Consider the following 25,371-nt stretch of genomic DNA (forward strand, 5'->3'; position numbering starts at 1 on the left):
TGCTCGTCAATTACGACGTTCTGTTTTACTCTAGGCCCACTAGATGGCAGACCGAGTAAACCGAAACTCTCTTGGGCGTCTATGGCTGAAATTTAATGAATTTTGTCGGGTAAACACCAAATGTGTCACCAGAGATCTTTTACATGCCGACATCGTACAACATGGAGTGCTGAATGGACTTTTTTCCGCCCTTCAAAAATCCGACCACCTCTGCCAGGTTTGAACCCGCTATCTTGGATCCGGAGGCCGACACTCTACCACTGATCCACAGAGGCAGCTATTGATGGGGTGATAGTATCTCATGGAGGTTAATCTATAATAATAAAAGGAAATGTTTGTATGTCTGCGTATGTGTGCGCAATGTCCAGCCAAATCTACAGCACGCAGAGATCTGAAATTTTAAACATAGGTAGACGGACGGGGTTCCAAATGCACCTCGAAGTTGGAATTATCATTTTCAACTTTTGTTGGTGAGTTAGGAACGAAAAACCATCGAAAAACATGCATTAGGGTATGACAATCTAATGTGCTGTCACCAAGATTAAATGTATAGATTCACTGTCGCTAGGCAACGTACATAAGATAGGTAATACAAGTGAAGGAAGCCATTTTCAGTCCCAGACATGAGGAGCCATATTCAACAACAACAATCAATAGATGTGCGATTCAATAATACCATAGAAAAGGGTACTTCACGACTGAATAACCAGCGCGACAGCCTTCGGCTGCGAGTTTAGCTGATTGCCTCAGATAGTAGAAGCGATATTTCAATGTGCACAGATACGAAGCCTTAAGGCGGTAGATTTACTGGAACATAAAACAACTGCTGCGGAACAAAATTATGCAACCTTGGCGTCTCCGAAAAAATTAAAAGTAGTTACTGGGACATAAAATCAATAATAGTATTACCGCATTTAGTTCATGGGATTACGTTTCAGATTTTCAAATTACACACACAGCTCAGCACACTGCCAACCACTGCAGAAACATGTAATTATTCAATACATCCTTCTGCACAGGGTTGGTGTAACGAAGGGCATTCAGTCGTAAAACCAGGTCAAGTACACTCCCTAGGTCTCGCAAACCTAACAACGTTGAGGTCAGATCAGAGTAAGATATAGGAATCTATATCCTGTATTCAGGGAGTTATGGAAATTAAAAGTCTGGCTAGGTCTCGCAAGCTAAATACTGTCTAGATCGGAAGACTACAAGGGTTGACTAAGGAGGTCCAATAAAAATATGAATGTGGTAAATCTGGTAGAGGTCCAGAGAAGCAATGTCAGACATGGCTAGAGGCCCCACGGTCTCAAGTTTAGAGCCTAGGGCTACCCCTTTTGGTGGCCTCTTACGACAGGCAGGGGATACCGTAAACAAATCCTACGCCCCAAGCAACAGACACAGGTTGTTGCATAGGTACTCTCAGAAGAACAAAAATTACAACCATAAGTAATGAAAAGCATAACATCTAAGAAACTACAGTAAGAAGAAAATTCACAAATTATAGCACAATTTAAAAGGGCTGTGGTATCTTTCTCTACACATGTGTGAATTTCTCATTGAATTGCTCTACGTGTTATTACCAAACCACAACAATGAACCAGTTAAAGACAGGCAGAATGGTGGGTAAACCCTATCTCAGAAACTGGAAGTGGGAATGAAATGAAACATGTCTTTCTGTCATGCATGCAATGAGCTGCAATAATATAGAGAGGCAGAAGCGCTGCCTGGCTGAACGTAATTGTATGAACGTCCGCCATGTTTCCAATGGTCACATAACCAAGGGGGCGTGGCTCTTGAATGATGAAAAATTTTGATAATACGCATTATAGAATCACTGGTACAAAATGGAAGACTGTTAGCCGAAAGCTTGAAGCATGAATACTAATAGATTGTGAATACCGTCACTTCATCCATGTTGTGGTGCGAGGACATTATCACAATCAGCTGATTGTAGGGTAGTTCGAAAGGTATATAAGGAAAATCATCGTATAGTGACATACAAACTGGCCATGAAATTGGATCAAAAGCGTTACCCTTCTTGGCTGTTGTGGTTAAGCGTAAATTACAAACTGTCTACATAAATTAGTATTTATGAGGGAAATATTTAAAACAAAAGAAACCTATGATAGGTTACAACCTCATTCATTCACCAAGTGAGTTGTCTGTGCGGTTAAGGTCGCGCAGCTGTGAGCTTGAATTCGGGAGATAGTGAGTTCGAATCCCACCGACGGCAGCTCTGAAGATGGTATTCTATGGTTTTCCCATTCTCACACCAGGCAAATGCTGGGGCTGTACCTTAATTAAGGTCACAGCCACTTCCTTCCCACTCCCAGGCCTTTCCTGTCCCATCGTCGCCATAAGACCTATCTGTCTCGGTGCGACGTAAAAGCAACTAGCGAAATATCATCGCTGTTCGAGCACAAGGTTATATCTCACAATGCCCTTCCCATCCATTATTTTCCTTAAGACTGGTCACACCTCCCAGCCACATATGGATATTTAGTCAGTCAGAACAATATTCCTTGTGTCATTTTCCTTTGCTTACGTATAAAGGAAAATGAACCTTACTGTACCGCACTCTAGGAATGTATGTTTGCATGACTTATTTACGCACCCCTACAGTATAATGTACTTAAGATTCATTTTCCTTTACACGTTAGCATACGAAATTGAACACAACGGAAATTGTTCTGATGGATTGCATGTCCATGTGAGACTAGGAGGTGTGACAAGTATTAAGGAAAATAATGGATAGGAAGAACATTCTGAGATATAACCTTCTGCCCAAATAGCGATGATATAACCTTGAAAGTTGTCCATTATAAAGTGCGGCCTAATTTTAAATATTAATGCAACTGACATCTACAACAAATGCTTCATAAATTTCACAAACAGCAGTAAAATACTGTATTTAGCGTACTTAGTGTATGTTTAGATTGAAATAGGCCTACATCATACAAATGCACAAGCACGAGAGACAGAGAGTGACACATAGCCTTTAGGACCATTGCGGAGAGAAGAAAAACCTGAATATAAAACTTCAATGAATCATACACCACCAACAACAGATGGCAACAAAAATGAACTATCAAAGGCAAAAGATAAACAGGTACCAAGAAATCATCACTATGCTGTCCGGCTCCATTGCTAAATAGTTAGCGTGCTGGCCTTCGGTCACAGGGGTCCCAAGTTCGATTCCCGGCAGGGTCGGGAATTTTAACCATCATTGGTTAATTTCCCTGGCAAGGGGGGGCTGGGTGTATGTGTTGTCTACATCATAATTTCATCCTCATCACGACACGCAGGTCGCCTACGGGGGTCCAATCCAAAGACCTGCACCTGGCGAGCCGAACCTGTCCTGGGATCTCCCGGCACTAACAGCCATATGCCATTTCATTTCATCACTATGCTCATGGGTTGCAATAGTGACACAACTCAAAATATCAAGATCTGAGATAAGGAGTACAAAGTTTCCCTTAGTAGCGAAATGAAGAAATCTTAAAATTAATTTATGGAATAAATAGCAAGCTGTACTAAATGCCGCGATAGGAGCTCAGTTAATAAAAATTTTAGGCTTACTTAAAAGTTGCTCCTTCAATTCCCTTGCAGACGCCATGACCTAGATGTTTTGAGATGTGTCGTTATTGCTGGAATGTATTTTTATAGATAATGTTGGACTGTCTTGGGAGATTGCAGCTTATAACGAAACAAAATTACCGACAATGATGGAGTCTGCAAGAAAATGGAACCTAGCGAATTGGAGAAAGTGAAGTATTATCCGATCTTATAACGATGAAGAGGGGGGTCCCGCAAGGCAATATTACTGGACCTCTATATTTTCTGATGTTTATAAATGAATACGGGAAAAGAACTGGAATCACAGTTATGCCCTTCTGTGGATGTTGTTATACTGTCTAGAGTAGTAAATACGCTACAGGATTGTGAGCGGCTGCAGAAGGACCTCGACAATATTGTGATATGGACGGCAGACAATGTTATGATGGTAAACGGGATGAAAGGTCAGGTTTTGAGTTCGACGGAGAGGAAAAGTACTCTCAGTTTTAATTGTATTGATGGAGTGGATGTACCTCATGGGGATCACTGGAAGTACCTACATATTAATGTAAGGAAAGATTTTCATTGGGGTAATCACATTAACAAGGTTCTAAATGAAGGTTACAGATCACTTCATATCATTATGACAGTATTTAAGGGTTGTAGGAAACATCTAAAGGAGAGGGCTTATAAGACTCTGGTAAGATCCAATCAGAGTACTGATCCAGTGTACGGGACCCACACCAGGAGAAGTGGTAAATATCCAAAGAAAAGCAGCATGATTTGCTCTGGGTGATTTTCAACAAAAGAGTAGTGTTACAAAAAATGTGTCAAACTTTGTGCTGGGAAAAATTCTAAGTAATGAGATGAGCTGCTCGACTATGCAGTATGTTGAAATTGAAATAATAACATTAAGTTATTTATTAGACCACCTAATCAATACAAAATCGTCTTGGATGATTTACATAAATTTGTTAGCTAATAGTGGTACATGTTTCGCCTTCCCTGAAGGCATCATCAGCCATAGTCTTAACCTTAAATTAAAAATAAGCGTCTAAATAACATGTAGTAATGAAATGAATTTTAAAATCTTGAAGAGATTTGAAGTAAAATAACATTAAAAATAACAATGATGGTTTGAAAATACAATGTGATGAGATACAATAGTGGAAGTATTAACAAAATTAACATTAGAAGGCTGCTAAAATAAGTACAATGGATAAAACAACAGATTGTTATACAACAAGTAGTAAGATTGCATAAAAGTAAAGTTGATAGTCTGGCGGTTATAATTATACGATGGCGAAAAATCTTATATAATCAAAGTAAAGAAGAGAGAATAAAAGTCAAAGTTAGTCGAGAGATCCGAAGTTAATCATGATCTTGAAGATAAAAGACGAAAGTCAGATGCATATGGTGAAGTTGTAGAACACGTTGAGGATATGAAGTTGGTGAATAGAAGTTGAAGAACAGTTTCAAATAGGATCACTATGGACCATCTCAAAATCTGAAGTGATGTTCAAATGTTGAAAATTGTGAGTTTGTAGATATTCTAGTTGAAAAAGCATATAAAAGTGGAATCTGTAAATGGAAGCAAGAAACGTAGAGTTAATTGTGTGAAAAGATATTTGAAAAATATTGAAGTAGAATCGTATGAACTTACCATTTGACGGTGACAAATATAGCTTGTAATATTATGAGTTAGAAGTATTTGCAACAGTAGACTTCTTGCTACGTGTGTTATAACTGAAGTTTTGTGCTGGAGGGGGATCTGTTTGCGTTGACGTAACTATTGGAGGGGGGCTGCTATTGGTGGGAGGGAAGGAAGAGAGTGTATTACTGCGCGTGTTGTAACGGTGTAAGGCTATTGGAGGGAGCGATGTTACGGTGGGTGTGGCTATGGGTTTATTGGTTGTATTTGAATTAGAGGTACTAGCGGCGGGGGGAAGGGAGGGGGGTATATTAGCTGTAGGGGAGGTGGGAACTTTAATTGATGTGAGGTTGAAGATTTTTAAGAATTTGTTGGTGAGGGAAGTTGATTCTCGTAGTAAAATAAGAATCTGTTCATACAAGGGGCTTTTCTTATCAATAGTGTCATTTAGATTTTTATCTTTATTAAAATGTTGGTCGAGGAAAATAAATAAGTTTTCATATTCTGTCATGAGTTTGCTTTTATCGACTCTTTTTAGGATATGGAGGTCTTGTTCTATTGTGGTGAATTTATGCCCGGTGTCCCTCATATGGTTGGCCATTGCGGAGAATTTGTTGTGTCTTTGGGCATTGTAATGCTCGGCGTATCTGGTAGAGAAGCTGCGGCCAGTTTGGCCAACATAAGAAAAATTACATGTAGAGCATTTCAATCTGTATATTCCTGATCCAGAGTAACTATTGTCTGTGATGTTAATAGAGTTGTGATTGAAGAATAAATTACGATTAGTGTTTTTTGTTGTGTAGGCTATTTTTATTTCGTGCTTCATTAATGAATTGGTTATCAGGTAAATGCTATGGTTACTGAACGTGAATTTAGCGTATTTTGGTCTGACGGGTTTTAATGGAGTTAAATTGGTAGCTAGTTTCAGTTTGGTTTTATTGATGATTTTATCAATCATACTCGTGTTAAATCCATTGAATTTAGCTATTTCCTTGATGAATAGTAATTCTTTCTTTAAATTAATAGAGGACATAGGGATCTTTAATGCTCTATATATTAAACTGTGATAAGTGGCTTTTTTATGTGAGTTGGGATGTAAAGAATCATTTTTTATGGTTGTTGGAGAAAAGGTGGGTTTTCTGTATATTTGGAAGTCGAATTTGTTCAATGCTCGTGTGATATGCAGTATGTTCCAAGATCTCACCGGAGAAATGGTGTTGAATGACATTAATAGACGAATAAGTTTGAGTGCAGCTTTTAAAGGTAAGAAGGATCATAATATGAAGATAAAGTTAGAATTCAACATGATAAATACGTGGCAAATATTTATTTTTAGAAAGAGGAATTAGGGAGTAGAATAATTATCAAGCGAAATCTTTGAATTAGTTCCAAGTTCTTTGAAATTATTTTTAAAAAATGATTAGCAAAATCAAACCCTGGAAATCTACTTCCTTCTATTCATGCACTACCGGCTTCAGGTCTACGTCATTCCCCATCAGAAGGCATTAAAAGTTGCTGAAACCCTTGTAAAGAACCTCTTCTGTTGATTTGGGTCCCAGGGGAGTCACACAATGACCAGGGCATGAACTACTACTTCTTTTTTTTTTTTGCTATTAGCTTCACGTCGCACTGACACAGACAGGTCTTATGGCGACAATGGGATAGGAAAGGCCTAGGAATGGGAAGGAAGCGGACGTGGCCTTATTTAAGGCACAGCCCCAACATTTGCCTGGTGTGAAAATGGGAAACCATGGAAAACCATCTTCAGGGCTGCCGACAGTGGGGTTTGAGCCTACTATCTCCCGGATGCAAGCTCACAGCTGCACGCTCCTAACCGCATGGCCAACTCACGTGATGGGCATGAATTTTAAATCCAAAATGATAAAGAAAGTTCTGTAACACCTCGGTGTACGCAAGACCTGAATACCACCTCTAAACCCACAACTGGATGGCAAGGTAGAGCGGTTCATTAAAACGGTCAAGGAACATCTCAGGAAGGCAGTATCAGTGCATCAGAGGAAATGGGATGAGAGGATGCCCTTCTACCAGTTGGCCTACCATGAATCCACCCATGACAGGCATGACACTTGCCAACATGGTCTTCGCAAGAGAGCTTTGTCAGGCATGTTACTTAATGCTTGGGATGGGCCCTGAACAAGAGCAACCAGCGACAGACTATTTATAGGAACTGGCGGACAATTACTTTCAAATACATCTGAAGGTAGCTCGTGACCAGATTAAGGTCTGTTATAATCTGCAGGTCAACTTGGCAGGATTCCAGGAAGATGATCAAGTGTGTCTCTATCGACCCATATGAATAAAGGGTAAGTTACCAAAGGTCCCTACACCATTATTACCAGATCAATGACATAGTCTACAGGATTTAGTTGCCTCCCTGAGGGAAAACAACGGTAGTCCATTCAGACCAGCTGGCACCTTATTAAGGAGCTACTCAGGATGAGCAGCTTTACGGAAGGAGCAATGTAACAATGAATGCTGAGAGTGTGTGGGGGCCAATGGACAATGCTGACAGAACAGCAACAATTTGGGAGGGCCAGCAGCAAGGAAAATAACAGTGCCGGCCAATTGTTGAGCTTCACGATAAGGAAGCTTCTAGAAGAAACTCTTTAACAATGAAGAATGCATGCAGAATAATATGCAAATGTAAACTACGAGAACCTTCTTCAGGCCTATAGCAAACACAGCGGGAACAAGTCAGTCTCGAGTATGTCACTCGCAAGTGGATGAAAGCTGTTACGAGACAGCCATGACAAGTTATTCATCATGAGCAAGTCCATCGGATGAGGCTGTGAACCGAACAGTTCTGGAATAAGCCTGCACTGTGAAAAGCTATGTTGGAGAATAGGAGTTCGATGCGCCATCGGACTGTGTGTTTTGATTGCGAGTAAAAAAGGTGTCAGGTGAAAAACTCAAATGTAAGTGAATTGTCAATAACTGCAAATAGTATATTAATAAATTTAGTGGATAGTGAAACACGCTACCACTCTGAGTAGTGATTTTACTTTCAATGACCCTGAAAACCTGCCACACTACATATTCTGATGCAAGTCTAGTTCTTAAAATTAACTTTTATATTTTACTGCTTGATTGGGCATACAGATCTAACCTCTAGATAACACCTATAGATTGAGCCCCTATCCCAACTTCATATGAAGGCCAGAGACGCGGCTAACAGATATCAACTGTTTACATAAGGAACTGATCAACGCGTAAGGAGCAGAATAATACCACCAGTACAGTCCTTGGAGACTCGATCTGTTCAAACTCCCGTGTAGTTATGTAGAAATTTATGGGTAAACATTTTTTTAAACGCATTGTCAGTCAGTCAATACTGATCTGCATTTAGGGCAGTCGCCCAGGTGGCAGATTCCCTGTCTGTTGCTTTCCTAGCCTTTTCCGAAATGATTTCAAAGAAATTGGAAATTTATTGAACATCTCCCTTGGTAAGTTATTCCAATCCCTAACTCCCCTTCCTATAAATGAATATTTGCCCCAGTTTGTCCTCTTGAATTCCAACTTTATCTTCATATTGTGATCTTTCCTACTTTTATAGACGCCATTCAAACCTATTCGTCTACTAATGTCATTCCACGCCATCTCTCCGCTGACAGCTCGGAACATACCACTTATTTAAACATAGGAATTTCATTTTGTCCGTATTGAACTGAGAAAGGATGTTAGGAAAAACTTAAAACGGTCCACCTTTTCAATACAAAAATGTTATATTTATTTATAACATGTATTTGCACTTGGAACTAGTTTCGACGCTGTGTTTGCGTCATCATTAGCCAAAATGTGGGAAATAGGCAAGATGTAGGCATTTATATTACACAAGGCGTTACATTAAACAATACACATCTTATAAGGAGATAAAAACAGGGACGAATATAGAAACAAATGAATCGTTGAGAAAACAAAAGTTATACATATTTTTATATTCAGGAATCATTCAAGAAGAACACTTTCGCACTGCAAGATATGTGGTTAAGGTTATTTTTTATATGTATAACTTTTGTTTTCTCAACGATTCATTTGTTTCTATATTCGTCCCTGTTTTTATCTCCTTATAAGATGTGTATTGTTTAATGTAACGCCTTGTGTAATATAAATGCCTACATCTTGCCTATTTCCCACATTTTGGCTGATGTTGACGCAAACACAGCGTCGAAACTAGTTCCAAGTGCAAATAGTGTTATAAATAAATATAACATTTTTGTATTGAAAAGGTGGACCGTTTTAAGTTTTTCCTAACATACCACTTAGTCGAGCAGCTCTTCTTCTTTCTCTCAATTCTTCCCAACCCAAACATTGCAACATTTTTGTAACGCTACTCTTTTGTCGGAAATCACCCAGAACAAATCGAGCTGCTTTTCTTTGGATTTTTTCCAGTTCTTGAATCAGGTAATCCTGGTGAGGGTCCCATACACTGGAACCATACTCTAGTTGGGGTCTTACCAGAGACTTATATGCACTCTCCTTTACATCCTTGCTACAACCCCTAAACACCCTCATAACCATGTGCAGAGATCGGTATCCTTTACTTACAATCCCATTTATGTGATTACCCCAGTGAAGATCTTTCCTTATATTAACACCTAGATACTTACAATGATCCCCAAAAGGAACTTTCACCCCATCAACGCAGTAATTAAAACTGAGAGGACTTTTCCTATTTGTGAAACTCACAACCAGACTTTTAACCCCGTTTATCAACATACCATTGCCTGCTGTCCATCTCACAATATTTTCGAGGTCACGTTGCAGTTGCTCACAATCTTGTAACTTATTTATCACTCTATAGAGAATAACATCATCCGCAAAAAGCCTTACCTCCAATTCCACTCCTTTACTCATATCATTTATATATATAAAAAAACATAAAGGTCTGATAACACTGCCCTGAGGAACTCCCCTCTCAACTATTACAGGGTCAGACAAAGCTTCACCTACTCTAACTCTCTGAGATCTATTTTCTAGAAATATAGCAACCCATTCAGTCACTCTTTTGTCTAGTCCAATTGCACTCATTTTTGCCAGTAGTCTCCCATGATCCACCCTATCAAATGCTTTAGACATGTCAATCGCGATACAGTCCATTTGACCTCCAGAATCCAAGATATCTGCTATATCTTGCTGGAATCCTACAAGTTGAGCTTCAGTGGAATAACCTTTCCTAAAACCGAATTGCCTTCTATCGAACCAGTTATTAATTTCACAAACATGTCTAATATAATCAGAAAGAATGCCTTCCCAAAGCTTACATACAATGCATGTCAAACTTACTGGCCTGTAATTTTCAGCTTTATGTCTATCACCCTTTCCTTTATACACAGGGGCTACTATAGCAACTCTCCATTCATCTGGTATAGCTCCTTCGGCCAAACAATAATCAAATAAGTACTTCAGATATGGTACTATATCCCAACCCATTGTCTTTAGTATATCCCCAGAAATCTGATCAATTCCAGCCGCTTTTCTAGTTTTCAACTTTTGTATCTTATTGTAAATGTCATTGTTATCATATGTAAATTTTATTACTTCTTTGGCCTTAGTCTCTTCCTCTATCTCGACATTATCCTTGTAACCAACAATCTTTACATACTGCTGAGGAAGACATCACTGGAATTCATAATTAAATTAAGGAATTATTAAGCTTAAGGGAACTTCTATACAGTCAAGATTTATGTGAGGGAGAATCCATAGATCGTCAACGACTAGAAGAGACTTGGACATCATGGGATCATTGCTCTATGTCACAGTGGAATTATTTTGAAATGTGTATATTTTGAATGTTAGAGAAGTCTTGTAAGGACTGGTCTACTTCGGAGTAATTAAAGGAGAGCAAGGATGAAGTTTATTATACCAAGATAACACCCTGACATGGACTCAGACCACAACTTTGTGGTCATGAAATGTCATCTGAAGTTGTAGAAATAGAAGAAAGGAAGGAATGCAAGACGATGAGATCTAAATAAGTTGAAAGAAAAGAGCGGAACATGTTGCACAAAGACTAAATGAAAATACTGAAGAAAACACAATAGATGAAGAGTGAACAGTCATGAAGAATGAGATCAGCAGGGCTGCTGGAGAAAGGTTAGGAAGAAAGAGAATATCAAGTAAGACAGTGGATAACTAGGGATATATTAAACCTGACTGATAATGGCAAGAATACAAGAATGCAAAAAATTAGGAGGGCAAAAAGAATACGAGTGATTAAAGAATAAAGTAGATAGAAAGTGCAGTTTAGCTATGGAAGAATGGCTGACAGAAAACAAGGATGTTGAAGGTTGAATGGTTGTAGAAAAGGTAGATGCTGCATACAGGAAAATCAAAGAAACCTTGGGAGAAAGGAAAACTAGGTGTATGAATATTAAGAGCTCAGACAAAAAACCACTTCTAAGGAAAGAAGTCAAAGTAGAAAGATGGCAGGAACACATTAAAGAATTGTATCAAGGAAAAGAAGTAGGTGATGAGGTTCTGGAACAAAAGAAATTTTTGATGCTGATGAAATGGGAGACCCAATTTCGAGGTCAAAATTTGACAGAGATTTGAGAGACCTAAACAGGAACAAGGCATCTGGAACGGATGAGATATCCTCAGAATTACTGACCGCCTTAGGAGAAACCAGCATGGAGATGTTATTCCATTTAGTGTGTAAGATATATCATACAGGAGTGGCATCTGATTTTAGACAGAATGTTGTTATACCTATTCCCTAGAAATCAGATGCTAATAAGTGTGAAAACTAGTGCAACATCACGCTTGCAAAATTTTAACATGTCCCATTTACACAAGTTAGAGCTGAGTTGGGAGAAGATCATTTTGGCTTCAGAGGAAATGTAGGAATACACAAAGCAATCCTGACTCTAAGTCTGATTATAGAGGATCAAATTAAGAAAGACAGGCTGATGTACATTGCATCTGTAGATCTAAGAAAGGCATTTGATAATGTTGATTGGACCAAGCTGCTTCAAATTCTCAAGGTGATTGGGGTCAAATACTGAGAAAGAAGAATTATCTACAATTTGTACAAAAATCAGTCGTAAGTGATAAGAATCGAGAGTTATGAAAAACAAGCAGCAAAGCAGCAATCCAGAAAGCAGTGAGGCAAACCTACAGCAAACAAAAAGGCGGGAAAGGAAATCAAAGAGGAATTTGGAACGGGAGAGACAATCCAAGGTTAGGAAATCAGAACCCTGAGATTTGCCGATGATACTATTATTTAATCTGAGCATGCATTTGGGAGATAGTGAGTTCGAACCCCACTATCGGCAGCCCTGAAGATGGTTTTCCATAGTTTCCCATTTTCACACCATGCAAATGTTGGGGCTGTACCTTAATTAGGGCCACGGCCGCTTCCTTCCCACTCCTACCCCGTTCCTATCCCACTGTCGAAATAAGATCTACCGTAAAAACTCGTTAAGGCGTTTCTGCAGGGGACAACAAAAGTGAACATGTTAAGCGAGAAAACGTACTACTGAATATACGAATAAAAACTAGATACGATTTTTCCGACATGAAGGCATTTTACGTTGAGTATCTGCGAGTACAGTGAAAACTATATCTACCATTTCTCAAGATGAGAGGAAAGTATTAAAAGGTGTGAAAAACACGAGAACAGGCTGGGGCTTATAAAATAACAAGTGCACTAAATAGTGTGAAAAACACCAAACAACAAATATGAAAACTATGCAAGGGGTCCAATAAAAATATCCAAGTATTATTGCACATCACTATCTTTCTAAAACAAATGTCAGCAGAAGCCTTTTATTTCGGAGCAGTGGGTTATGAAACATTATTTTCTGATTGCACTCTTAGACAATGAATTGGAGGTTATTTTCAGCCATGTGCGACTGCCACAGAATGACTTTGGCTCCCATTTTGAAAAACTTCGACCAAGTCGAATTGATTAAGTTGAAACTCGAAGGTGCGAGTTCAACATTCGCGACCTATGCACGCTTAAAGATGCGGATGCCAGTCCACTTTCTGAAAGATTTTATTGCTGTCTTCATTAGAAAGGAATTTCACTTTTTCCGTATCCAAACCTAGGCTATCACAAGACAAATATGCGCCACGCTAGTCAATTTCACATGATTATGTTCCTAATCCAGATAAAGGCTACCGTATCACGCAAAGAAAACTTCACTGTATCACTCAACACAAAATAAATTTCTAACTTCTGAATGGAATACAAGCACAAATAGGCTCATATTTTCTGTAATCATGTAGCTGTGGCGATGACTCTTACCGAAGTTGTAAATCACATTTCTTTCACAAAGGATGACAAATAACATTTTCAGGGCTAGGAAAAATGTGATTGTACTCGTAAGAGGTAATAGTGAAAATTCGTTATGCGATAGGTATGTTTATATGTTCTTAATCCTGATATAGGCTACCATATCACGCGACAAACATGTGCTAGACTTCGCTGTACCACTCAACACAAAATAAATTTCTAACTTCCTGAATGGAATGCAAAATACAAGCACTAATAGACTCACTGTGTTATTCAGCAATCTTGCTGCTAACCGACAAGCAAAATTGAACATTTCTGAGGCTACCAGCTTTCTCTCAAAACGTGCAACTTATCCTGTGAAGTTCAGGAATTTAAGGCCTTTTTCCATAATCATGCAACTGTGGCAACGGATCTTACCCAAGTTGGAAATCACATTTGTTTCACATGGGATGACAAATAATATTTCCAGGGCAAGGCAAAATGTAATTGTACTAAGCGGTAATAGGGAAAATTTGTGATGCAATAAGCAACATTTTTTATATAGATTTAATACAATAAGAATCGGGAATTCGAATTTACGATGTGCTAAGTGGAAAACGTGTTAATGAAGAACGCAGTAACGAGGTTTCACTGTATCTGTTTCGGTGCAACGTAAAGCAAATTGGGAAAAAATGTCTGAGTCTGCAGAAGATCTGGAGAAATTGCTAAATGATATGGACAGAGGGGTCTTGGGGAAGGAGTACAAGATGAAAATAAAAGTCCTAAACAAAAGTAATGGAGAGCAGTCGAAATCAGGTGATGCAGAAAATATTAGTTTAGGAAACAAATCTTAGAGGAAGTAGATGTATACTGTTACTTTGGAAGTAAAATAACAATGGCAGAAGTAAGGAGGACATAAAATGCAAACTAGCACAAGCAAGGAAGGCCTTTTTTAAGAAAAGAAATTTTCTCACTTTGAATATTGATATAGGAATTAAAGACACTTCTGAAGACTTTTGTCTGGGGCATGGCATTACATGTAAGTGAAAAATGGATGATAACTAGCTCAAAAAGAAAGAAAATAGAAGCTTTTGAAATGTGGTGTTAAGAATGCTGAAGGTGAGATGGGTAGATCAAATCATGAATGAAGAGATACCAAATCAAATTGGTGAGAGGAGACCGAATTGCCAAAATTTGACCAGAAGGAGGGATAGATTGATAGGACACAACTTAAGGCAACCAGAACTTGTTCAATTGGTTTTTTAGGGAAATGGAGGCAGCAAAAATGGTAGAGGTATACCAAGCTATGAAATTAACAGATTGAATTAGATTAGATGAAGGATGTAGTTGTTACGCAGAAATGAAAAGGTTAGCACAGGATAGGGTGTCATGATCAAATGTACACTTGAAACTATTAACTGACTGCTGTTGCTCCTCAGGTATAAGAACATGTGATGCAGAGACATTAAAGTACAGCCCTAGCATTTGCCTGGTGTGAAAATAGGAAACCACAGTAAAACATCTTCAAGGCTGCCGACAGTGGTGATCGAACCCATTATCTCCTAATGAAAGCTGATAGCTATGAGACCCAAACCATGCGGCCACTTGCTCAGTATCAGAGTTGTTAGTAGATAATGTATAATGAAGCATAGCACAGCATAGCATAGCAGCCATGTACAGAGCCAAGAACATTGGAGCAAGTACACAGCCTTAATCCATGTGTGATAGGGAATTAATTTGTACAAGTATCAGATATATTCAGAGATGTTTTTTTGATGGAGAACCTGACCAAACATACCATTATGGACTGCTCGAACAAGGCCAACAAAGTGTTCAGGACAACTTAGGTATCTCAACACCCCTCTCACAGTCTCAGGACAGAATCAAAAGCCTTTTTCATATTACAATACACTAAATAAATAGATGTTCTCCACATCTTTTTTGGAGTTAGCGTGTGCATATAATGTCAATTGTGTCTCTTGAGGCACAGATTATGTTGCACAATTCTTTTTCCTTTTCTACCGCTTTCTCACACCTCTGGGGTCGCGGGTGTGAACTGCATCGCACGTGGATTTGGCCCTGTTTTACGGCCGGATGCCCTTCCTTATATGCAGGGATGTAATCACTATTGCATGTTTCTGTGGTGGTTGATAGTGTAGTGTGTTGTCTGAATATGAAGATAAAAATGTTGGGACAACACAAACACCCAGTCCCCGGGCCAGAGGAATTAATCATAGACGATTAAAATCCCCGACCCAGCCGGGAATCGAACTTGGGACCCTCTGAACCGAAGACCTCAACGCTGACTGTTCAGTCAATGTGTCGACAGCATTATGTTGCACAATATACACAAAAATTAATTCCTCTTACTCACCTCAAGCTTCCGAGCAGCCTTTTTTATTCGAGTGAGCTCAGTTGATTTCTGCACCAAACCCGAAAGAGAATCGAGGAAACACAGGGCTGCTTTGAGCTGTGAATCTGTCAGGACCCACAGAAGATCGTCAAGGATAAGTACCAACCGTGAACCCATGATGAAGCAATCTAAAACAAATACATAAATGTGCATTTTAAATTTAAGATACTGAAAAGAATTCAAAAAAGAATCAATAAAATACACACTGCAGACAAGGACTTCCTCCTGAACAAGAAGATAATGAAGATGACTCAAAATAAGAGAGAAAGCAAGTAATGAATAACCACAGAAGGAAAGAAGGAGAAGGGATCATAAACAGGAGGGGATATTAAAACTCTCCCTAGGCCTCAGGTGATTTAATATTGCAGAGACTGGAGGAAAAAAAGATCAAGTGGTGTTGAGAAGAAATATGACAGGAAAAAGCGGAAGTTAACGCAGGCCATTCTGGACCTCCATGGTTGCCTCTCACATCCCACAGGTAGCATGCCTTTGGGGAGCATCGGGAACACACTGACAGGAAGATCACATGCTTGATCTCATACACTTTGGCTTCAATTTTTTGTTCCATGGCTGTACTGTTATTAATCATGCTGCCACATAGAATATAATAATAACAGCAGAAACTATGTCAATACAGCATGCGTATAAAGGGAGTTAATGTACACAGAGCTATTTACTAAGACCAATTGGAATACTCATTTTCACTGCCTCACACATGTGAAGAAAAGTTGCATTTTCTCACACACACAAAAAATTATAAAAATGGAAAGAATCGATAGATTTTACTGTTTTATTTATGTGCAAATGCTTGCATTTAAAGATATATCTTGAAGAGTGTTTGTGAACTGTTACAGTACTCTCCTTTCTGTGTACCAATAAACAAACCTACTTCAGAGTTTTTTAAAAACAACTGACTTTATTTTTTAAATTATTCCTCAACTCGAAATATACCATTTTGGCACAAGGTAAAAGTTTTCATGTCAACAGGAAAGGTATCTAAGTAGTTTCTCCTCCTAAGCCCAAGGTTGGAAGATGTTCAATAAGCCAAAAGCTATTAATGGTACAGCTAACTAAACATTAAATGCATGAGCACTAAACTCATACCTGAGATCCTTTTCTTGATGGTGATACGACAGCGTGCTTGGTTAGTGAGCAACCTAAGAGGAGTGAGATTCTCATCCAAGGTTGACTTTGCCTCAATACGAACAGTCTGCCATTCTAGCTCCTTAAAGATTAGCAGCTGACCACGTTCTGAGTCCTTCATCCGTGTAATACGCAGATCCCCACGTGCCCATGATGGGGACTTGGACTCCACCATGATGCGAGACATCTGTTGAAATAGAGAAACTTTTCATATTACAGAAAAATCAAAAGGCACTAGGATACATCTACAGTTCAAACTTCACCACAAGACAAACTACAGTGAGACATTTACTGTTATATTTTTCATTTGTGCTGGAACATGCTATTGCTTTATGTATCTTGTGTACACTTTTAGCATTTCATACAGTTCATACATTGATTAAACACGCACAGATTTTTAAATCGAATTGGAAACAAACACCAACACACAGAGACAGCTTTAATTTAGGGAGAGTTATGAGCTAAGAAACATTCATTCAACAATTTTATTACATTAGTTATTATTAGATAAGAGTTAGAGAAACGACATCATAAACGCCATTCATGAGCTGCTTTTCAACCCTCAGTGCTAGGAGTTGATTTTGTTGCATGTGCTGGCAATATAAAGTTTTAAAAGCTTTTGCAATTCTGGAGCAAAAACTATTGACAGATTATCAATATATGGAATCATGTACGTTGGCTTGTCATTCTTAATTCCAGCCAGCACACAGCCCAGATCTCAATACCACTGAACACTTGGGCAAAATGTGTCCAACATCTAAATTTTGAAAAAAAAAAAAAAAAAAAAAAAGAGACCAGCACAACTGGAAATGGTCCAGGACCTTCTGGATAGTATGCCGTACCACATGGAGCCTGTCATCATCACCAGGGGGTGAAAACACCCTTTACAATTATGTACAAAATGGTCAATGACAGCAAGATTGCATAGACATGAATTCAAATAAGCCAGTGTTCATTTAATTCTATTAAGTGAAAATCACTGCAAATGCAAAAATTTGCAGATTTTTGAAAAATGTCATACAATATTGTAAAAAAGAACTTAAGACTTACCTTTGATGATGATTATAACATGGAATGGGCTCAGTCAATGCAATGTTTTGTGCATCATTATCAATAAAAAGAAGGCTACAGGTAAATAAAAAATTTCTTTTCTTCAACTGAAATGATCCACTACATTTCTTCCTTTTTTTTTTTTTTTTTTTTTTTTTGGTATTATTATTTTTTTTTTTTTTTTTCAGTGTGCTAGTGAAACATAGCCTACATATGTTGTGCTATGTGAATGTTTAAGAATATGACTGAACAATTAGGAACTAAAGCTGAATAAATTTTTAAAAATACAAATTTTTAGCAAGATTCATGGCAGAAATTGAGAAAATGTATTTTGAGGCTTATGTATGCTGGGCACAACTCCTTTATAACACCACCAGATCAGTCTGGTGCGCTGCTGGTGTCACTCAGCCATTTAGCAGTCTAGTAGGTATCCATCAAGGTTCACCTTTATCACCTTTCATGCTCCATCTCTGCATAGACAATGTGTCATGGTCTCTGCTTTATGTCGATAATCTTATGCTGACTAGTACCTCTCAAAGCAGACTTGAACAACCTGGCAACCAGTAAAGTTGGATACATTCAGACTGCATCTAAGCCTCTCTAAGACCAAATACCTCAAATATGGCACCCATACAGATGGCACAATACTGCCAATGGAATTCCTCTTGCAAAGTCCTACGAGTTCAGGTATCTTGTTGGTTTTCCAACTGTCAGCACATGGTAACACATTCCAGGGTGTTCAAGCTCGAGTAATCATTGTCTGGTTTAAATGGTGGCAGGCATCCTCTGTGACGAGAAGATATCTCTGCATCTGAAGTCAAAGGTATACCACACTGTTGTCCACGTAGTAGCTCTTTATGGAGTAGATGCTTCATACTATGAAAATAAGGATACTAAGGTGGTCACTCGGAGTCAGGAAGCCGATCACATCAGGAATGAAGCCGTCCAGACCTCTTTCAAAGTCACCCCGGTATAGACAAAGATGCGAGAGACAAGGGGTGATATGAATAAACCTGAGATGTATCTCCTGTCTGATAAATATTGAGACATATCTCAAATGTATATGAATTTAAAAAAAGCTTTGTCTTAGAAGTGATCTTTGCTCATCGAGATCCTCTCAGAAATACATCTCTAAATGTATACGAATAAACTGGAACTTTGCCTCACTGAAAGGAGACTGATCTCAGAATTTCTTTTTCTTACAATTTGCTTTACGACGCACCGACACAGATAGGTCTTATGGCGACTGTTGGACAGGAAAGAGCTAGGAATGGGGAGGAAGCCATTGTGGCCTTAAGGGAAACCATTGAAAACCACTTTCAGGGCTGTCAACAGTGGGGTTCAAACCCACTATCTCCCGGATGCGAGTTCCAACCTGCGCGCTCCTAGGTGCATGGCCAACTCACCCAATTCAGAATTTCTTCAGACTGTCTAGTAGCTAACTCAAAGTTACAGAGATCTTGCTGAAAATCTGATGGTGGAGTTTATGATAGTTATTACAATGGAGAACAAAAATGTATAAAGCACAAAGAGATACTCTCAAATATAATTATAAAGAAATCTATCATTTCTGGAAAGAAAATGTGGAACAGTTAGCACAACATTTTCTGGAGCCAATACGAGACAAGACATGGAGCTCTTACAAACGAGGAGAAAATGATCAAGCATTAGAAAATGCAAAGATCCAGAGGCGAGAAAGATATGCATTTCCTAATGCTACAGGAGCAGTTGACTGCCCCCATGTGTTAATAAGGAAATCACAATTAGATGGAGATGATTGTATTAACAGAAAGGGACTTCCCAGTATAAATGTGCAAGCTAAGTGCAATAAAAGGGAAGAATTCACAAGTGCAGACGCCATCTGGCCAGGATCTGTCCATCATGCAAGAATATGGAGGAATTACACTACATGTGCAATAATGACTGGCAATCAAGCAAATGCACTTATTTTGGGTGATGAAGGATGTAGGATAGCACCATGGCTCATGACATCTTTTAGCATATAATAAATGCATTGAACATGTTATAATAGAAAGGTGCTTCGGACAGCTGAAACAATGTTTCCCAATCTTTCAAAATAAAATAAGACTACAGGTAGAAAAGTGCCTTCGGTTGTCGTCTGCTGTATTACATAACATGGCTAAATATCTTCAAGATGAGGATTTTCAAGTACCTGATGATGAAGTGCAGAATGAGAAGAAGGAGAAGAAGCCGCAGCCAATGGTGGTCCGGAACACACTTGTGCGGAAGAGGGGACAGGAAAGAAGAGATGCCACATCCTTCCATATATCAAAATGTGAATAATAATAGTAATAGTAATAATAATAACAATAATAATAATTAGTAGTAGTAGCAGCAGCAACAGCAGTAGTCATCATCAGAATCATCCTGCTACTGTATGTTACAGTAGACAGTACTACCTGCGAGGATAACAAGCATAATCCTGACAAAGTAGATTGAAAAAATACCACCCCAAAACAAGAAGATTTTAATGGGAGATTTTAACCCTGATCATTTTAAAACAGCTGGAAAAATATGTGGATATGGCAGAGTACATAAGTGACAGGATAATTAAAATGAGAATGAGGAACAAAGTGAAGGACTTCATACAAGTGTATGCACCACAGACAGGAGGATATGGTGGAATTTCTGGAGAAACTGGAAAAGGTGATAACTGGTGTTGAAGTGATTATCATAGGAGACTTAAATGCACAGGTGGGAAACTGAAGACAAGGAAAGGAAGATGTAATCAAACCATATGGACATGGGAAAAGGAATGAAGGCGAGAAAGCAGTGTGAGAGGAATGGAATGATAGTGGGCAGCACATGGTTTTGGAAGAAAAACAGCCAGAAAATTACAAGAGATGGCTGGGGTAACAGAAGAATAAAATCAGTAATTGATTACATTCTGGTGGAAAGGACAAATCACAGACAGTTGATGGATGTAACAGCTTTACCGGGAGAAGCAGTCAATGGAGATTACCGAGTTGTGATAGCAAAAATGAGAGTGGGGAAAATGGAAAAATTAAGGGAGATAAGAGAGAGTAAAATAAAAGTGTGGAAATTAAAACATAACAATATTAAAAAAAAGAATTTCTGGAGAGACTGAAACAACAAATTCCACTTACTGAAGTATGAAATGTGGAAGATGAATGGTCCAACATCAAAAGGGCATTTGTAAGTGGGGCAGGGAGTACCTGTGGTAGAACATCGATGAGGGTGAAAGAAAAGGAGACACAGTGGTGGAAAGAGGTGAGAAAATCAGTGAAAGAAAAGAAGAAAGCATGGCAAAAATGGAATAGAGATAAAAAATGAAAGCAAATGGAAGGATCTTGATAATAAAAGGAAATGTATGAAATTGTTAAGAGAAGAAAAGTTCTAAAGAATTTACACAAAAGATGAAACCAAATGGAACTGGCAGTTAGAGAATACTGTACAGAATTATACGAAGTAATAGAAAATAAAGAGTTTATACAAAGCTGATGAATGATACCACATCCAGAACAAATAAAGAGAAGATGGAAGGAGTATTTTGATAAACCGCTGAATGTGAGAAATTGTGCTGAGGAGACTGTAGTAATACAGTGTGATCACTCAACAGTAGCAGTCCATAAAATGAAAATGGGGAAGGCACCAGGAATGGATGTAAATAGTGTGGAAATAATAAAGGTTGCTGGACCTGTTGAACTACAATGGGTGTACAGATTGTTAAAGTGCATATGGAGACAGAAAAGTGTTCCAGAAGACTGGGGAAAGGGAATAATGATAGACATGATACAGGCTTTTGGGCTTATGCCGTGTCAAGAAAATAAGGTGAAATTCTTTACGTTTTGCAGAGAACTTGCTCTGCGTCTTCAGAAGAAAATCTTGACTGTCCACGAGAAAGGATTCTCAAGAATGAGGTTTGAATTTTGACGCTATAACAGAAGCGGAAGTGGTATGTTCATTCGTCACCAGACAGCTCACCGGACATGGTACAGCACTAGCGTTCGAAGTGGAAGCTGACGGAACCATCAGAAACAGTTTGAGAGGGAGTTACATATGAAAGTATGACATAGACACAAGCCTAGAATTAAATATCTGGTGATGAGAAATGCACGAATTTGGAAAACACCAAAACGAAAGAACAATAGCAAAGGGACAGGGAAGAGAACTACCTACGTAAATCCTTAATAGATGGCAACCACGTATTACTTAACTGGTAGCCAGTGTTAGAATTTCTATGTATTTCCACAGCTTCCTGTATAATCCTGGACCTGTAGTGTCTAGTGTGGGTAAGAACTCGAACATCTTGGCACACAACATCATGACCCGAGGATAGAGCGTACTCAGCTATTGCCGATTTGTCTGGTTGGTTAAGATAAATATTTCGTTCGTGTTTCTTGATATGAGTACCAACGGACTGGCATGTTTGGCCAATGTATACCTTGCTGCAAGTACAGGGAATTTTGCATACCCCAGGATGTAAAAGCACTGGCCCCGTTGTGTAGGGGTAGCGTGCCTGTCTCTTACCCGGAGGCCCCGGGTTCGACTCCCGGCCAGGTCAGTATTTTTACCTGGACTTGAGGGCTGGTTTGAGGTCCACTCAGCCTACGTGATTAGAATTGAGGAGCTATCTGACAATGAGATAGAGGCCCCGGTCTAGAAAGCGAAGAATAACGGCTGAGAGAATTTGTCATGCTGACCACATGCCACCTTGTAATCTGCAGGCCTTCGGGTTCAGCAGCGGTCGCTTGGTAGGCCAAGGCCTTTCAAGGGCTTTAGTGCCGTGGGGTTTGGGTTTTTTCTTTTTCTTTTTTTAAAATGTAAAAGTGGGGGGGACAATTTGTCCTTGGCTTTACCCACACTGTGGGCAATTTTAGTGATGGTGCCAAACACGGTTTTTATAATGTTTTTGCGGAGGAAGGACCTTGGGAATTCGATCTGTAGTGTTGTGAATGTAAGGCATGTAGGCAGTTCCCTTCACTTCTTCCTTCTGTGAGCACTGCTTGGTCATTTCTCTGGGATGCAGGGCTCTATGAACCTGCAAATCGCTGTAACCATTACCCTTGAACATGATGTTGAGTGTGTCCTTCTCCACCTGAATATTGGATGGCTCACAAATCTGTCTCACCCTCTTGGTGAGTGTTGAGAGAATGTCTTGTTTTTGTGTCAGATGGTGGTGAGAATCTGCAAGAAGATAGCAATTTGTGTGGGTAGGAGCCGTCCGGTTTCTTACTAGAACATCCAAGAAAGGATGGCATACATCTGACTCCATCTGCACAGTGAATTTAATTGAAGGATGTTGCTGATTTAGGTGGTTTAGAAATAGATGAAATTTCTCAGGACCTTCTGTCCAGACCACAAATGTATCATCAACATACCTCCACCAAATCATCGGTTTGACGGGTGCTGAAGCAATAGCCTCCTCCTCAAAATGATCCATAAAGAAATTAGCCACTATGGGTGAAAGTGGACTTCCCAGTTCCCTGCAAAATGTAAAGAATTTCACCTTATTTTCTTGACATGGCATAAGCCCAAAAGCCCATATCATGTCTATAAGTACAGGCCGTGAAAGCATCAATGGAAATAATATCAGTTTTTAAGAAGGGGATACCGGGCGAGTTGGCCATGTGGTTAGGGGTGCAGAGCTGTGAGTTTGCATCCGGGATGTAGTGGGTTCAAACCCCACTGTCGGCAGTTCTGAAGATGGTTTTCCGTGGTTCCCCATTTTTATTAAAGGCGAAAGCTGGGACTGTACCTTAATTAAGGCCATGGCCGTTTCCTTCCCTCTCCCAGGCCTTTCCCATCTCATCATCGCCATAAGACCTGTGTTGGTGCAACATTAAGCAAATTGAGAAAAATAAGTAGGGGGACAAAAAAGTGTGGGATAACTATAGAGGAATCACACACACTCTATCACATGTAGCAAAAATACTGGAAACAATATCAGACAGGAGAATGAGAAGAAAGGTAGGGCAGTTGCAAGAGGATCAGTGTGGCTTTAGAAATGGAAGATGTGCAGTGGACCCAATGTTCAGTGTGAAGCAATTAATGAAAAAAGGTTGGAAATATGGAAAGGATCTGGTCATGACATTCATAGATCTAACAAAGACAGTGAGAAGGTGTGGGAAATCATGGCCAAAAAGAGACTGGCTACAGAAACTGGAGAAATGGTGCAGCACTGTACATAAACTGTGTCGGCAGCATAGAGACTCCATTTAGAAAGACAGAATGGTTTAAAAATGAAACTAGGCTAAGACAGGGAAGTGTGCTGTCACTTTGTTTGTTTGTTTGTTTGTTTGTTTCAAATGGTTATGGACAAAATAGTAAAAGAGACAAAGAAAGCATATGGGAATAGGGAGATGAAGTTATTACTATTTGCAGACAATATTGTGGTGTGGGGAACCAACAGCAAAGTAGTACAAGAACAACTTGATGCACTGAACAAGAACATTGTAAAGTATGATATGAAAATCAGCACAGAGAAAAGCAAGACCATGGTGATATCAAGAAGAGAAAGACAAGGGAAAAGCACTGTGAAAATTTGTGTTCAAATCCTTGAAATTATTGACAGTTTCAAATACCTAGGGAGTGAATTAATGCAGAATACAAGGCTGGATATGGAGATTAGCAAGAGGGTGCAACAGTGCAATGGGTTAATGGGTTCTACCAGAGTGTATGAAACCTTGTCTGGAATAAGGAAGTATCAAGGAAGTTTAAAGAGATAATGTACAGAATGTATTATGCACCCATACTGAATTATGTATGCAGCTGAGACCTGGACAGTGAAAAGTACAGAGGAGAGTAGAATTCAAGCCAGTGAAACTAAGTACCCAAGAAGTATGATAGGAAAGACAAGGAAAGACAGATTCAGAAACAAAGATGTGAGAAAGGAGGTCGGAATGGAAAACCTAAATGAGAGAATTGATAGGAGTAAACTGAGATGGTTTGGACATATACGGATGATGGAAGAAAGAATACCAAAACAGATGATGGAGATGAAGTTCAAGGGAGAGAGAGCGAGAGGAAGACCTAGAACAAGGTGGATCGATTCCATAAAGAGTGCAATAAGAAGAAACCTAGACTGGGACAAAATGATGGAATAATGGAAGGAGAGAGGAAGGTTGGGAAGTGCCATAAATACTCCAACCCAACATGAGCTGGATAAGGGGCAAGGAGGATGACGATGAATAATAACAACAATAATAATAATTTTGCGTGGCTATTTCTAACGCAATGCAGCCGTTGTAAGGCAGATCCTCCAACGAGGTTTGGTGGCATCTGCCGTGTATCGGATACTGCATGTTACTGTCATAGAGAATTGTGTTGAATGTGTTTTGC

At 39.2% G+C, this 25,371-nt stretch overlaps 1 protein-coding gene across 1 annotated transcript in view; it reads right to left on the reverse strand.

Annotated features, from left to right (window-relative positions):
- LOC136866041 (bridge-like lipid transfer protein family member 3B) overlaps positions 1-25,371 on the reverse strand; it is a 458,695-nt gene that overhangs the window by 342,262 nt on the left and 91,062 nt on the right. The window contains exons 4-5 of the mRNA XM_067142666.2: positions 16,960-17,185; positions 15,817-15,983 (exon numbers count right to left, since the gene is read on the reverse strand). Of these exons, the coding sequence (XP_066998767.2) occupies positions 15,817-15,983; positions 16,960-17,185 (393 nt within the window). The remainder of the gene's footprint in view (positions 1-15,816; positions 15,984-16,959; positions 17,186-25,371) is intronic.

This window comes from Anabrus simplex, chromosome 3 (assembly GCF_040414725.1).
Source record: "Anabrus simplex isolate iqAnaSimp1 chromosome 3, ASM4041472v1, whole genome shotgun sequence".
Lineage (NCBI taxonomy): Eukaryota > Metazoa > Arthropoda > Insecta > Orthoptera > Tettigoniidae > Anabrus > Anabrus simplex.